Raw genomic sequence first — 16922 nt, 5'->3', positions numbered from 1 at the left:
TGGAGTCTTGCTGTGTCACCCAGCCTAGAGAGCAGTGGTGTGATCTCGGTTCACTGCAGCCTCTGCCCACTGGGTTCAAGCAGTTCTCCCTGCCTCAGCCTCCTGATAGCTGGGGTACAGGTACCCACCACCTAATGTTTGTAATGTTTGTAGTTTTAGTAGAGATGGGGTTTCATCATGTTGGCCAGACTGGTCTCGAGCTCCTTACCTCAGGTGACCAGCCCACCTTGGCCTCACAAAGTTCTGGGATTACAGGTGTGAGCCACCGTACCCAGCCTGTTATTCATTCTTCAAGCAGACATATTTGTGTGTATGTTTTGTTTTTTCATTTTATCATTTATTCCTTCTCTGATGCTCTTTCTTTCTTTATGTAGATTTGAGTTTCTGACTTACATCCTTTTCCCCCTCTTTTTGAAGAATTTCTTCTAACATTTATTTTTTGCCAGGTTTGTTGTGATGAGTTCTCTCATTTGTTGTTTGTCTGAGAAAGTCTTTATCTTTCCTTCTCATTTGAAGGATAATTCTAGTGGATATAAAATTTGGAGCTGTTATTTTTTTCTTTCTTCAACATTTCGGATATTTTACTCCTCTCTCTTAATGCTTTTATGGTTTCTAATGAGAAGTCTGCTTGTAATTCTTACCATTATTCTTCAATGGAAAAGTTATTTTTCTTCTTGCTTCTTTCAAGATTTCCTCTTTGTCTTTAAGTTTTCCTCAATTTTTTTTTTTTAATTTTCAGCTTTTATTTATATATGGGGGTTCATGTGCAGATTTGTTACATGAGAATATTGCATGATGCTGAGGTTTGGAGTACAGGTCCTGTCACCCTGGCAGTGAGCATAGTGCTTAATAGGTAGTTTAACTCACCCCTCTCCTCACCTTCTGGTAGTCCATAGTAGACATTGTGTCATATTTATATCCTTATGTGCTCAATACTTAGCTCCACTTATAAGTGAGAAGATATGGTATTTGGTTTTCTGTTCCTGTGTTAGTTTGTTTAGGACAATGTCCTCCAGCTGCCTCCATATTTTTGCAAAGGACATAATTTCATTCTTTTTTTATAGCTGTTTAGTATTTCATGGTGTGTACATACCACATTTTCTTTATTTTTCATTTGTTTTTCAATTTATTTATTTCAATAGGTTTTTGGATGGTGTTTGGTTACATGAATAAGTTCTTTAGTGGTAATTTCTGAGAGTTTGGTGCACCTATCACCTGAGCAGTGTATACCGTACCCAATGTGTAGTCTTTTATTCCTCTCCCCGCCCATCCTTTCCTCTCACTTCCCAAAGTCCATTGTATCATTCTTATGCCTTTGCATCCTCATAGCTTAACTCCCTCCTGTAAATGAGAACATACAATGTTTGCTTTTCCAATCCTGAGTTACTTCACTTAGAATAATGGTCTCCACTTCCATCCAGGTTGCTGCAAATGCCATTATTTCATTCTTTTTTATGGCTGAGTAGTATTCCATGGTGTGTATATATATATGTCTGTCCCTCTCTATATGTAGATATATAGATATATATACCACATGTTCTTTATCCACTTGTTGATTGATGGGCATTTGGGCTGGTTCCGTATCTTTGCAATTGTGAATTGTGCTGCTATAAACATGCGTGTGCAAGTGTCTTTTTCATATAATGACTTCTTTTCTTCTGGGTAGATATCCAGGAGTGGAATTACTGGATCAAATGGTAGCTCTACTTTTAGTTCTTTAAGGAATCTCCACATGGTTTTCCATAGTGGTTGTACTAGCTTACATTCCCACCAACAGTGTAAAAGTGTTCCCTTTCACCACATCCACACCATCTATTATTTTTTGATTTTTTGATTATGGCCATTCTTGTAGGAGTGAAGTGATACCATTTTGTGGTTTTAATTTGCATTTCCCTGGTAATTAGTGATGTTGAGCATTTTTTCACGTTGTTTGCATATCATCTTTTAAAAATTGTTTATTTGTGTCTTTAGCCCACTTTTTGATAGGATTGCTTGTTTTGTTCTTGCTGATTTGTTTGAGTTCCTTGTAGATTCTGGATATTAGTCCTTTGCTGGATGTATAGATTGTGAAGATTTCTCCTGTTCTGTGGGTTGTCTGTTTGCTCTGCTGATTATTTCTTTTGCTATGAAGAAACTTTCATTTAATTAAATTCCATCTCTTTATCTTTGCTTTTGTTCTGTTTGCTTTTGGGTTCTTGGTCATGAAGTCTTTGCCTAAGCCAATATCTAGAAGGGGTTTTCCAATGTTATCTTCTAGAATTTTTATGGTTTCAGGTCTTAGATTTAAGTATTTGATCCATCTTGAGTTGGTTTTTGTATAGGGTGAGAAATGAGGGTCCAGTTTCATTCTTCTGTGTGTGGCTTGCCAATTATCCCAGCACCATTTGTTGAATAGGGTATCCTTTCCCTACTTAATGTTTTTGTTTGCTTTGTTGAAGATCAGTGGGCTGTAAGGATTTGGCTTTATTTCTGGATTCTCTATTCTGTTTCAGTGGTCTATATTCCTATTTTAATACCAGTACTATGCTGACTATGGCCTTATAGTATAGTTTGAAACTGGGTAATGTAATCCCTCCACATTTGTTCTTTTTGCATAGTCTTGCTATGGCTGTGCGGGCTCTCTTTTGGTTCTATATGATTTTTAGGACTGTGTTTTCTAGTTCTGTGAAGAATGATGGTGATATTTTGATGGGAGTTGCATTGAATTTGTAGATTACTTTTGGTAGTGTGGTCATTTTCACAATATTGATGCTACCCATCCATGAGCATGGGATGTGTTTCCATTTGTTTGTGTCATCTGTGATTTCTTTCAGTAGTGTTTTGCAGTTTTCCTTGCAGAGGTCTTTCACCTTCTTGGTTATGTGTATTCCTAAGTTTTGTTTTTGTTTTTGTTTTGTTTGTTTGTTTGTTTTTTGCAGCTTTTGTATAAGAGATCAAGTTCTTGACCTGATTCTCAGCCTGGTCACAGTTGGTGTATAGCAGAGCTACTGATTCGTGTACATTAATTTTGGAAACTTTGCTGAATTCATTTACCAGTTCTAGGAGCTTTTTGGATGAGTATTTAGGGTTTTCTAGGTGTGCGATAATGTCATCAGCAAACAGCGACAGGTTGACTTCCCCCTTACCAATTTGGATGCTCATTGAAGCATCTTGAAGCAGACATATTTGAACACTCCTATGGGGTCCCAAGCAATTTCCACATGATTTAAAATTTCCATGTTATGTTAATATGCCTACTATTAGTAGTCTTGCTATAACCCTTTTTCTCAAAGTATTTGTGTGATTTTTGATAACACATTATAAACCAAGTGTGATATTGCAGTTTAAAGGTTGCAGATTGGAGGCTGAATGTCTTTCGTCTATGACCATTTTACCTGAGCTACTTGTTTAGTTTTCTCAATAAACTTTCCAGGGATTTTTTTGCTTCCTTGAAGATGAAGATTTTAGGATCAGATTGCCTAATGAGTTCATGTTGGTTTCCAGCAGAGCCAGGTGATGTGGCTGGCCATATCTTTTTTTTTTTTTTTTTTGAGACGGAATCTCGCTCTGTCGCCTGGGCTGGAGTGCATTGGCCGGGTCTCAGCTCACTGCAAGCTTCGCCTCCTGGGTTTATGCCATTCTCCTGCCTCAGCCTCCCGAGTAGCTGGGACTACAGGTGCCCGCCACCTCGCCCGGCTAGCTTTTTGTATTTTTTAGTAGAGACGGGGTTTCACCGTGTTAGCCAGGATGGTCTCGATCTCCTGACCTTGTGATCTGCCCATCTCGGCCTCCCAAAGTGCTGGGATTACAGGTTTGAGCCACCGCACCCGGCCCATATCTTTATACCAAAAAATGTTTCTGCAGTCTTGACTATATAGTCTTGCAGGCAGAGCTTTTGGCTGGCAAAATTAGCCCCCAGCTATACTTTACTGATGAGAAGCCAGACCACACTGGCTCCTTCTCCTTTCTCTGATTACTTCACGTCCCTCATGTGTTTGTATTTTCATCTCTTTCCACTTCCTATTTATACTATCTCCTACATCTGCACTCAGGCAACGTGAGGGGAAATGGACTTGAAGAGCAGATGTTCACCTCATGTTCGTTGTCGTTCCGTAGATACACTCTCTTCCATTGAAGTGTTTCTCATTTCCTGGTTTTGATTGTCCAGGATGTGTGAGGACTGAGATCTGAATCTTGCTGTTCTCTCTTCATGTTAGTAAAACCATGTACATTGGAATCCCCTAAATGTAATGGGGGAAAATAATAGAAATACTTAACTTTTGGGGTAATTAAAATTATTAATCTGGTAAATTTGACTGAAAAAGAAAAATTCAATAATTTTAGGGATCTTTCAGTGAAATAATCATTAAGCCCAAAGAAACAAAGCCTTTATTGACTATTACTTCAGTGATAGTAAGAAATGAGTACAAGCAGTAAAAGTTAACCTTGATGTTTTATGTAATAAGCAGTTGAATAAATACAATAACTTTCTTTAAACATCTTTGGAAAATTTCTCCAACTAAGGATGGACCAAGGCTAAAAAAATCCCTTGAATGCCCCTTCATGCCTAGCACAATACCTAGAACAAATAGATCTCAAATATGTATTAAATGAGTTAATTATTAAAATGTCTCATTTAAAATTTAAATGTTCGGTAATGTTAATTTGATGTTTTTTCTTTCAGATACAGATGAATATAGACCTCCTGTTTGGAAATCTTACTGTAAGTCTACAAATAAATTTAATTGTGTGGGTTATAGTGCTTTATAAGTAATATAAAAATATGGGATTATTAGATAGAAATTCCATTTTGTATCCATTGTTGAAAAATTAATTTACAACAAGGTTTGGGAATAGCATAGAAGTAATTGTGGTTAAGTAAGTGTTTCCACAAAGTCTGTTCAGTGTATGGTTTTCTGTCTGGAATGCATTTCATCCCTCTGAGCTTGCATGAATTCCATGTAGTGAAACTTGAGACCACTTGTTAAGAGTGGTTAATAAAGCTAATACAAGGAGACACTGAGAATTCAAACAGTCTAATTATTTTCAGGTCCTGTTTCTTTATGTGAAGAAAGGAATATTTAAATGACAATAATTCAGGAGGCTATGTTGACAGAAAGAATAAGTGAAAAGAGGCAAAAAAAAAAAAAAAAAAAAAGGTGATCTAACTTTTAAATAATTACTTTCCCAAAATATAAGGGAGATACTTGATTCCATGCTGCTCTTTAAACTGCGTTAGGATAAATATTTCTTTTTAAATGTCTAGGGTTTTAGTTCTTTGTTTTCCTTTCCTTGTTTTCTAGAGAATATTATTTCATCAAGTAAAGGATATTTCAGATTTTAAGAGTTGAAATAGGGCTAATATAATCAAAATGGTTTTTTAAAATTTATGAATGCATTATTATGGAAAAGCACTATAAGTCCTTGTTTCTGTAGTTGAATTAGCAGCCTAAGAAACCTGTACTTTAATTATAGATTAATATCTTTGTAAATGTTGAGGTTTATTATAAATTTGATGTTTGTAGGTTGCTGAAATTTGCCGACTGAAGGAACAGCAATTCAGATTCTCATTGGTCTTATGTTCTCAGAAGAGATAATTTTGTTTTTAATAGATTGCCACTTTGGGCTAATTATAAGTAAAACATGAACAATCTTTAAAAATATTGCCGTAGATGCTTTGCCCCAACGCTGCTGGTGCCTTTTTCTTTTTCCCTTGGGAGTATAGTTATACGAATATGTAAAAATGACTAATGTTCTTTACCTCCTAAAGATTTTGTCTCGTAATCTCATTGGCTGGAAGCCTATTTAAAATTCTTCTCTGGCCGGGCGCTGTGGCTTATGCCTGTAATCCCAGCACTTTGGGAGGCTGAGGCAGGCGGATTGCCTGAGATCAGGAGTTTGAGACCAGCCTGGCCAACATGGTGAAACCCAGCTCTACTAAAAATACAAAAATTAGCTGGGTGTGGTGGCACACACCTGTAGTCCCAACTACTTGGGAGGCTGAGGCAGGAGAATTGCTTGAACCAGGGAGGCAGAGGTTGCAGTGAGCCAAGATCATGCCACTGCACTCCAGCCTGGGCTACAGAGTGAGACTCCATCTCAAAACAACAACAACAACAACAACAACAACAACAACTTCTCTGCATTTTCTGGTTTTCAGTTTATCTTTATTCTCTGACTCTGACTTGCACCCTGCACATTTTTAATGTAAGAACATTTATGAAGCCTCAGACTATTATTGAGTTTGTGGTGATCTTTTCCTCTGTGAAAAGTATCAATTAGTAAATGTAGTATATGCAATTGGTATTTTTTTGTAGCTTCACATATCTTGCATGTCTTGCAGTAGCTATCATTTGTTTTAAAAAATGGCATTTATGTCATCCCAGCACTTTGGGAGGCTGAGGCGAGTAGATCACCTGAGGTCAGGAGTTCGTGACCAGCCTAACATGGTGAAACCCGTCTCTACTAAATACCAAAAAATTAGCTGGGTGTGGTGGCGCATGCCTGTAATCCGAGCTACTTGGGAGGCTGAGACAGGAGAATCCCTTGTACTTGAGAGGCAGAGATTGCAGTGAGGCAAGATCGCACCATTGCACTCCAGCCTGGGCAACAAAAGCGAAGATCAAAACTCTGTCTCAAAAAAAAAAAAAAAAAACCACATTAAAAAAAAAAGAGATAGGCTATTACTTTGTCGCCCAGACTGGCGTTCAGTGGTGCAATCTTGGCATGCTACAGCCTTGACCCCCTGGGCTCAAGTGATCCTACCGCTTCAACCTCCTGAGTAGCTGTGACCACAGGTTGATTTTTAAAAATTTTATTTTGTAGACTACAAGGTCTCACTGTGTTGCCCAGGAAGGTCTCCAGCTCCTGACCTCAAGTGATCCTGCCTCCTTGGCCTCCCATGTGTTGGGATTATAGGTGTGAGCCACTGTGCCCAGCTGAATCTTTCTTTAATAAGACTATAATTCTGTTACTGAGTTTTATCATTTCTCTTAATGACTTCAGTGTCTGAACTCCCCATAATCATTTTAATAATAGAAATGTGTAGGAAATTATTAAAATAAATATTTTATCTTTTGACTGTCAAAGGAAAAAAAACTTCTGATTCAAGGAAATTTTATAATAAAACTATATTAAAAGCAAGTGGAAAAATCCTTTTTAGAAATTTTCTTATAAGATTATGATATTAATCTTCCAAGATTTGAGTATGTACAAATTTTAACAAATGAGGAAACAAAAATTGCAGCCAGGCCTGGTGACTCAGGCCTGTAATCCTAGTAGTCTGGGGAGACTGAAGTGGGAGGATCTCTTGAGCCCAAAAGTTTGAGGCCAACCTGGCCAATATACGGGGATTCCATCTCTACCAAAAAATAAGAAATAAAAACATTAGCTGGGCATGGTGTTGCCCTCCTGTGGTCCCAGCTGCTTGGGAGGTGGAGGTGGGAGGAACTGCTTCCGGGGTGGAGGTGGGAGGATTACTTGGGCCCAAGGGGTGTGGAGGCTGCAGTGAGTTTTGATCAGGACTCTGAACTCCAGACCCTGTCTCATTCATTTATTCATTCATATTAAATAAATAAATGCATTCTAACGATGACTTTTTATGATCATATAGATGGTTATTGTGTTTGTCAAATTCCGATCTTAGAAAAAAATGTGATTAAGCTGAACTTTTTGTTTATATTATCTTTACCACTCAGGCAGTTTTACAGTTTCTACAACTAGCTCTAAATAATCTTCAGTAAGATGTTTATTAATTGTACCTTAAGGACTTCATCTCTTAGGAGTCTTTACATTTTAGTAGGAAAAATTTTAAAGACCGATAGGCCTGTAATACCCTGATGTCATAAATAGAGACTGGAATTTCAAATAACTGAGGTAGGAGGCATTGTTCAGTTTCCTTAATATTTGAGCCATGACAATCTTAGGCCAGATATATGTATACAGTTTAGAATTGATAATTGACAATATTTTCTACTAATACTCTTTGGGACCGACAAACTGTAATGCTTCAGCATCTCCGTAATGTGACTTAAATTTAATTATTAAAAAATTCTTAAAATGGTAATGAAATAGACATGGGCTGAAATTTTAAAAATAATTAGGTATGTCAATTCATGTAAGGCGGTACACCCGTTGAAAGCTACTCAAGAAGTTCTAATTGTTCACCTCTGTAATAGATCTATAAAAGTAAACAAGATGATTTAATTTAATGTCAAAAGTTGCTACATGTTAGTGTGTTTTGTTTTTCTATCTTTGGCATGGTGGAATCTGAACAGCATTTTACAATTTGATTCTAAAAGAAACTTATTTTACCCATGCCTATCTTGTACTTCTTACTGTTAGTTCCACTGATCTTGTTAAAATGTAACTCTGAAGTCTTACAAATATAAACCAATAGGGAAATAAAATTAGCGAGAAGTCTAAGTTTTGGACTCTTTTTAAACAAATATGGTTTTATTGCTTTTCAATACTTGTTGTGTGAATTAAACCAGGAACCTTACATGTAATAAATGAGGCAAGCAAGCCAGATTAGGACTCTGAGACAGTAGACCGTGGAGACCCTGTCTATAGAGAGTAGCTCAAAATTAGCATCTTTTATTGTCTTGTTAGATTCTGGGTTCAATATTGCTAGATCTGAGTTTTCAAGAGAGGCTGGCATTCTCTTTTGCTTTTGTTGTCCTTAAGTTTCTTAATTTTTTGATGTTAAATACCTACTCAAATTTAAAAGACAGCAAACAAAACACATGTGGGCCAATTTTGACTTCAAGATACCAATTGTGATCTTTGGACTTGATGAACAATTTATTGTCTGTAGGGATTGAGAATTTCATTAATAAGTATATATGATTGACACTTCTAAGGTGATTGAAGATATTAAGTACTTTAATCATATATTCCCTCATCTTGAATTTAGCTATTAATTTTTGGTGAATCTTTTAATGATTGCGCTGATTTAAATTCAGCTGAGTTCCAATTCAAATTATCAAAAATTCTAAACTGAGAGAGAAGGGCCTGAATTAAACATCATTACTTTGTATAATTTTTTAATGATCTTTTTGATAGGTGTTTTTTGAATCCAAATTTGTTATATTTGTTATAAAATATCCAAGACTTGATCAGGCACAGTGGCTCACACCTGTAATCCCAGCATTTTAAGAAGCCAAGGTGGAAGGATCACTTGAGCTCAGGAGTTTGAGACCAGCCTGGGTAAGATGGTGAAACCCTGTCTCTATAAAAAATACAAAAATTAGGCTGGTCGTGGTGGCTCACACCTGTAATCCCAGTGCTTTGGGAGGCCGAGGCGGGCAGATCACGAGGTCAGGAGATCGAGACCATCCTGGCTAATATAGTGAAACCCTGTCTCTACTAAAAATACAAAAAATTAGCCAGGCATGGTGGTGGGCGCCTGCAGTCCCAGCTACTCGGGAGGCTGAGGCAGGAGGATGGCATGAACCTGGGAAGTGGAGCTTGCAGTGAGCTGAGATCATGCCACTGCACTCCAGCTTGGGTGACAGAGCGAGACTCTGTCTCAAAAAAAAAAAAAAAAAAAAAAAATTAACTGGACGTGGTGGTGTGTGCCTGTAGTCCCAGCTACTTGGGTTCTGAGGCATGAGGATTGCTTGAACTCGGGAGGTTGAGGCTGCGGTGAGTTGTGTTTGTGCCACTGTACTACAGCCTGTATGACAAAGTGAGACACTGTCTCAAAAAACAAAAAAACAAAAAAAATAAAACCAGGAATTAAAAAAAGCGAGTCTTAAAGGTAGATTAACCATTGGTAACCACTGGTAGCCAATCAGGAAGCATTTGTCTAAAAGTTTCTCTTTATGAAACAGAGCTTTATCCTTTGAGACAATTAGGAGGATTTGAAAGAAACTGAAAAGTAAATAACCTTATGTGACTTAATGTTAAGAAAATACTGTACCCTTTGAAACTCTGATGAAACAAATTTGAAACCCAGATCAATTCTGATATGACAATATTGTCTCCCCTTTTTTCATAGTGGCTCATCTTAATGTATGCTTACTGAACAGGCAAATGCTTACTGCTGATAACCAGATACTACAGTATTTGTGCTTTGAGTCAAAATCGACATTTTACTTTCTGTATTAACTTTTAATGTTCTTCTTGACTATCATTCAGTTCTCAGAATTGGATTTTCATAGATGGCAGCACTTTCCAGAGCATTTTCTTGACAAAGAGAAATACCAATGTTTTGAGAATTACTGATCAAAGTAGAAATGTGAACTGAATTTTTACCTTATGGTTACCAATATGGAGGAATGGACTTGAAGAATCTTTTTTTTTTTTTTTTTTTTTTACATTTTTTAGAGACAGGGTCTCGCTATGTTGCCCAGGCTGGTCTCTTAAGCTCAAATGATCCTCCCACCTGGGCCTCCCAAAGCGCTGGGATTACAGGTGGGAGCCACTGTGCCTGGCCCTTGAAGAACACTTCTTTCTTACAAATCATGTTTTGGCCGCTTTTAAGGAGGGTGGAGATTTACACATATCATGGGGTGATACACATGTACTTTTCATTATCAGGGCCAGACAAATTTGACTTTAGTGCTTTTTCTTCCCTTTTCTACCTCAGAATTAACTCTCTTTGTGTCATCTCGTAACAATATATAAAACTGTATCCACAGGAATATTTCTTATTAACTCAATGAAATATGAGTATCTAAAACTATTTTAATGTATTACTTCTCTTGGGGACTTTTGCCATCAGGAGAAGAAGGTAAAGGAACACATTTCTACCAGTAGAATTTAAACATTACTGATGAAGTGGCTTTGTGTTTGATTTTTAAACAATAAAGCTGTATTTTCTCAGTTCCTTTTAAATTATAGCATTGCTCTGATACTATGTTTTAGTGAGGAACTCAAGATGCATCCTAGCAATCAAGTATTATTATAAAGAATTTTATGTATTAATACCAGTCACCTATGCATAATAATGAGTAATTTTCATTGAGCGTTTACTGTGAGCTAGGGACTATTTTACATCTTTTACATAAATTATTTATATCCTTAAGTAATCTGTGAAGTAGAAATTATTATTAATCCCATTTTGCAAATAAGGAAAATGAAGGCACAGAATGCAGTGTTAGTGACAGAGCCCCAGTGTTCAGACTCCAGATTGTTCGATCCAAGAGTTCAAATTCTTAACCACAGTGCTGTATCCCCTTTGCATAGAAGTACACATGGTGATTGTATCTGTGTGTGTTCACTGTGTGTGTGTGTAGAGAGAGAGAGTGTATATATACACACACATTTATATATACACACACAGGCTAATTATGTATGTGTGTATATATGTATAGTCTAATTGCATTTATTCTATATACGTTCCTATGATGTAGATGAATCAGTGTGGTCAGAAGTAGAGTCTGTGTAATGATATCCCTTTGAAATCTGAGTCATCTGTTACCTGATGGTCCCAGATTACTGGGTAGTTTGATGTTATGTTGACAAAATATCTTAAGTATTTAGAATATTAAATTATATGTGATTATATATGTAGAAATAGAAAAAAAATCTCTAAGAGATAAACTTAGACATATGTAGCCACACATCCTATTCATTCTTTTTTCATTTTAAATAAAAAAGTCTGAAGTGAGGCTAGAAGGAAGTCATGGTATCGGTGTAATTTTCACTGATACATTTTCATATGCCCTGAAAATGATTCACTCTTTTGGCAAGTTATTTGAATATCTGAATTCTTTCTTTTGCTATATTTGCCCTAGTTGAATAAGCAGTGGTAACTTTGGCTCAGAACTTTTGTTTTTAGGGAAAGAGGAAGATTATCTTTGAAGGTAGATGTTTGCAATATAAATAGGGGAGAAAAACAGTGTATCCGTTACATTTAGCCTGTAAATCTTGATTTTAGTTTCAAGCTTGACAATAACATGCTTTAAATATATGTATATATAACCATTATTGGTTTATATCAAAGACATCCTTTAATATCCCCACAAAGAATTGGGAAAAATAAATGACCAGATTTCAGAGAACAGAGCCAAATATCCAGCACTGACTTGTTACAAGGTAAAAAGACACTTATTTGGATTATGATTTTTCTGTTTGTATTGCTCCTGGGCTTTCACTAAATGTAGTTTTGTTTACTTTCTTTGTTTTGTTCATAACACCATTTAATAAATAAGGTTATACCAGTTTTCTTGTGAACATAAAAAGCAGCCAGGTTTTTATTTCTAATATATTGATAAGTTCTATGGAAGGGACATTGACACTTTTTGTTTCTACCTTCTCACAGTATATCAGCTACAACAGGAAGCCCCTCATCCTCGAAGAATTACCTGTACTTGCGAGGTGGGTGTAATGAAACTGCTACCAAAAAATGTCTCTCAACCATCTGTTTCCCAAACTTTCACCTTCTTCAGTGACTTGGTTGTTTGTGAGATAAACCACTTAACACTAATTGATATCATAAAATTATAACTTGAATACATTTTTCTTAATCCTTCTCATTTGATTTAACTTCCACTTTTTAGTGGACTGTTTGGAACACAGTATAGAATATGACGATATAGTTTTAAGGGTTGTTCGTATTCTTTTCAGTTAGTTCTTACATTGTTTTTTCATTGTTTAGTATTCTTTTTTTAGAACAAAGTTTGAAGCCATCATTATAGGATTATTGAATTCTTTTTTACATTGAAATAAGTGTTTAACTTATGATTTTAAAAATGAACAAAAGATATGGATAGTTCACCAAAAAAAAGATATGATGTATGACAATATTTGTAAAGATGTTCAAATTTCATTGATAATAAGAGAAATGCCAATTAATATACAGAGAGATCATTTTTACTTTGCAGATTGGCAAGAGTTAAAAGCTCAGAATATACTTAATTGGTAAGCCTGTGAAGCAACAGGCACTTATGTTGCTGACTGGAATGTGACAGTGTAATTTTATGAGAATTTTGTAGTATCTACCAAATTATACCATCACCTACCTTTGACTTACCAGTCCAAATTCTAGGAATTTATCCTGATGAACCACCTGTACAAATATAGAATAACATATGCTCAAAGTTTTTCATTATAGGATTGTTAGTAATAGCAGAAAAAACCTAAATGTCTGTCCAGAGGAGACGGATTGAATAGAATAGAATACTAAAAAGAATAAGGAAGATTTCTATGTACTGATATGGACAGATTTCCAGATTTACAATGTATATAGATATAGTGAGTATGGTCCCTTTTTCATATGAAAGAATAGAAAATAAAAAATATGTAGTCTGGCCAGGCAAAACAGCTTATGCCAGTAATCTCAACACTTAGCGAGGCACGGGCGAGAACAGTTTGATCCCAGGAGTTCAAGACCAGCCTGGGCAACATAGTGAGAGCTTGTTCTCCACAAAAAGGAAAAGTATATTTATAGATATAGTTTATTTTTTGCAAAAGAGAAGCACAGAAAGGGTTAAACCAGAGACCAGTAAAATAATTATGATAAGGATCGGATGAAGAGCACTGTGGAGGAAATAGGGATGGGAGTGAGATTTTTCTAACTCTGATTTTATAGTTGTGACTTTTGACCCATGTAAATGGTCATGTATTGAAACAAAAAAGGTAAAGAAAAATGATTTTTAAAAAGCAAACCCAGCCGGGCATGATGGCTCATGCCTGTAATCCCAGCACTTTGGGAGGCTGAGGTGGGCAGATCACAAGGTCAGGAGTTTGAGACCAGCCTGGCCAGCATGGTGAAACCCTGTCTCTACTAAAAATACAAAAATTAGCTGGTTGCGGTGGCAGGCGCCTGTAATCCCGGCTACTGGGGAGGCTGAGGCAGCAGAATTGCTTGAACCTGGGAGGCAGAGGTTGCCGTGAGCCGAGATCGCACCACTGTACTCCAGCCTGGGCAACACAGCAAGACTCCATCTCAAAACAAAAACACACACACACACACACACACACACACACACACAAAAGCGAACCCTAAAATTCAAAACAAACAAGAACAAATGAGCCTTACAAATTCACGACGTAATCACCAAAAAAATAAACTTAAATAGCTTTTATTTATTTATTTAACTTTTTATTTTTTTGAGACAGAGTCTTTCTCTGTCACCCAGGCTAGAGTCCAGTGGCGTGATTTGGCTCACTGCAACCTCAACCTCCTGAGCTCCAGTGATATTCCTACCTCTGCCTCCCAAGTAGTTGGAACTACAGGCATGTGCCACCATGTCTGGCTAATTTTTGTATTTTTTTTATAGAGATGGGGTTTCGCCATGTTGCCCAAGCTGGTCTCAAACTCCTAAACTCAAAGGATCCACCCACTGTGGCCTCCTAAAGTGTTGTGATTACAGGTGTGAGTCAGGGCACCTGGCCTTTTAAGTTGCTTTAAAAACTATATTTTAAATTGACACATAATAATTGTACATATTTGTGTAGTACAGAGCGATATTTTGATACACGTATACACTGTAATGATTAATTAGGGTTATTAGCATATCCATTACCTCAAATATTTATAATTTCTTTGTGTTGAGACATTCACAATTCTCTCTTCTAGCTAATTGAAAATATACAATAAATTATTTGTAACTCTTATCTAGGATAATTTTATATTTATTAACCAACCTCTCCCTATCCTTTTCTTTTCTCTACCCTTCCCAACCTCTAGATACCACTGTCTTGTTCATCTTCTGTGAGATCAATTTATTTAGCTTCCACATATGAATGAGAATGTGCAGTATTCATCTTTCTGTGCCTTTCTTATTTCATTTAACATAATGTCTTCCAGGTTCATCCATGTTGCTGCAAATGACAGGATTTCATTCTTTTTAATGACTGAATGGTATTCCATTGTGTAAATAAACCACATTTTCTTTATCCATTTGTCTGTGGATGGACACTTAGGTTGATTCCATGTTTTGGCTATTGTGAAAAATGCTGCAATAAACATGAGAACACAGACACCTCTTTGACATACTGATTTCCTTTTCTTTGGATATAACCCCAGTAATGAGATTGGTAGTTCTATTTTTAGTTTTTTGGTGGAACCTCCATACCATTTTCCGTAATGGCTGTATTAATTTGCGTTCCCACCATCAGTGTATGAATTCCCTTTTCTCTGCATCTTTGCCAGCATTTGTTTTGTCTTTTTGATAGTAGCTATACTAACTGGGGTGACATAAAATATCTTATTGTGGTTTTGATTTGCATTTCCTTGATGTTTAGTGATACTGAGCGTTTTTCCATATACTTCTTGGCTTAAGTAACTTTTAAACATATTATTCTGATTGTACAAACTCAGAGGGAAATATTCTAAGGACAAAATTTGCAAAAGGCAGAGGTGAGAAGACAGCTTGAACCCAGGAGTTCAAGACCCGCCTGGCAATATGGCGAGATACTGTTCTCCACAAAAAAGAAAAAAAATAGTTTATTTTTGCAAAAGAGAAGCACCGAAGGATTAAACCAGAGACCAGTAAAACAATTATCATAAGGAGTAGATGATCAGATGTTCAACATGTGAACATTTACATAGTTCAAAAGTCACAACTATATAAAAACAGACTTAGAGAAGTCTCACTCCCATCCTTAACTACATGTATCTTGAAATTATTTTGTTTGTAATATAGGATAGAGCAAAGAAATAATTTTACTGGATTAGGGGGAACCAGGGTTCTTAGGAGATATTAATTAGGAGAATGGGATGAAATTAGAAAGTGTACTGTGGTATTAGTTTTGAATTGGTGGCATTAACATTAACTCATAGATTTAAAAAATTTGTTTTCTATCTCAGTCCAAGGAAAGGGCCTAGAAGCCCCAGTAAGAATGAATATATCCAGGGTGTAGATTTTGGGTTCCAAATATGGTTTCCTACCAAAAGAAAGCAATGTTCCTTAGAGAAGTTCCTGATTTCTTAATGGGGTGCAAAGAGGTCCTGGAACATACTGTGTCGGAAAGCAAGAACGTGCTCAAAAACTGATGGGGACATGTCAAAAAGGCACAGGAGCCTATTTGAAAGTTTCCTACCATCAAAACTTGAAACAATTTGAACATCTAAAAGAATAATGGTAGGTATGGATTATAACACATTATGTGAAAGAGAATTTGTAAGTCCATAATCGTACTTTAAAATTGAAAAAAAAAAACTCACTTTGTTACTAAGAGAGAAAAGGGGGAAATATAAAGTTGTTCGTTACAGAAGAAATGACACTTAAAATGTAGACAAAATATAAAATTACAAAATCACTAATTTGCACTAATGATTGACTCCAGGCAAGGATCATCAATCATTGGATGTTAAAACCATTGGGTGAAAGGCTGTAGGTGAACAGGATATTTACATGGTCTTAAGGTATGACAACACCAATTATGTGTTAATTGCAAAGAGAAAAATATACCTTTATAGTGGAGAGATCTGGTGGTCAAACTTAGCATTACCTGTAATGGGACAAACTGACACGTGTCTACTAAAGTGATGCAGTGAAACACACAGTATCACCTGTATAATATTTTTGCCAAAACTATTTAACTTAAATCTAACTATAAAGTATGAATCGGACAAGTTCAGAGTACGTACATTCCATAAGACATCTGCCCTGGGTTTATAAATCATGTCGTTATCACACACACACACACAAAACAGAACAGTGGTGGGACGATATACAATTGAAGGAGACTAAAGAGACATGGCAATCAGATTCAAGGACCTTGATCGGGTCCTCAACTTTATACATATATTTTAAAGCTATAAATTTTGGGTACAATTGGATAAATTTGAGTATGGACTGTGTTAGGCAATATGGAATCATAATAACTTTCCTAGACAACACATTATTGAAAAACAATTACTTCTCGGCTGGGCGTGGTGGCTCACGGCTATAATCCCAGCACTTTGGGAGGCCGAGGTGAGTGGATTACGAGGTCAGGAGATCAAGACTAGCCTGGCCAACATGGTGAAACCCCATCTCTACTAAAAA

The 16922-nt window shown here is 36.4% G+C and overlaps 1 protein-coding gene across 9 annotated transcripts in view; it reads left to right on the top strand.

Annotated features, from left to right (window-relative positions):
* The window catches only part of CHN1 (chimerin 1), a 198717-nt gene that overhangs the window by 45863 nt on the left and 135932 nt on the right, over positions 1–16922 (top strand). For 6 of the 9 annotated variants that reach the window (XM_074009482.1, XM_074009480.1, XM_065525668.1 and 3 more), the window contains 2 exons: positions 4664–4702; positions 12248–12303. Coding sequence is in view for 6 of the 9 variants with exons in the window: in XM_074009480.1 (XP_073865581.1) it covers positions 4664–4702; positions 12248–12303 (95 nt within the window). In the remaining 3 variants the exon portion in view is untranslated. The remainder of the gene's footprint in view (positions 1–4663; positions 4703–12247; positions 12304–16922) is intronic. The other 3 variants (XM_074009484.1, XM_065525669.1, XM_045367284.2) reach the window with 1 other exon arrangement.

Source organism: Macaca fascicularis, chromosome 12 (genome assembly GCF_037993035.2).
Source record: "Macaca fascicularis isolate 582-1 chromosome 12, T2T-MFA8v1.1".
Lineage (NCBI taxonomy): Eukaryota > Metazoa > Chordata > Mammalia > Primates > Cercopithecidae > Macaca > Macaca fascicularis.
The sequence above is the reverse complement of the archived record's forward strand: the minus strand, read 5'-3'. Positions and strand labels throughout refer to the sequence as shown.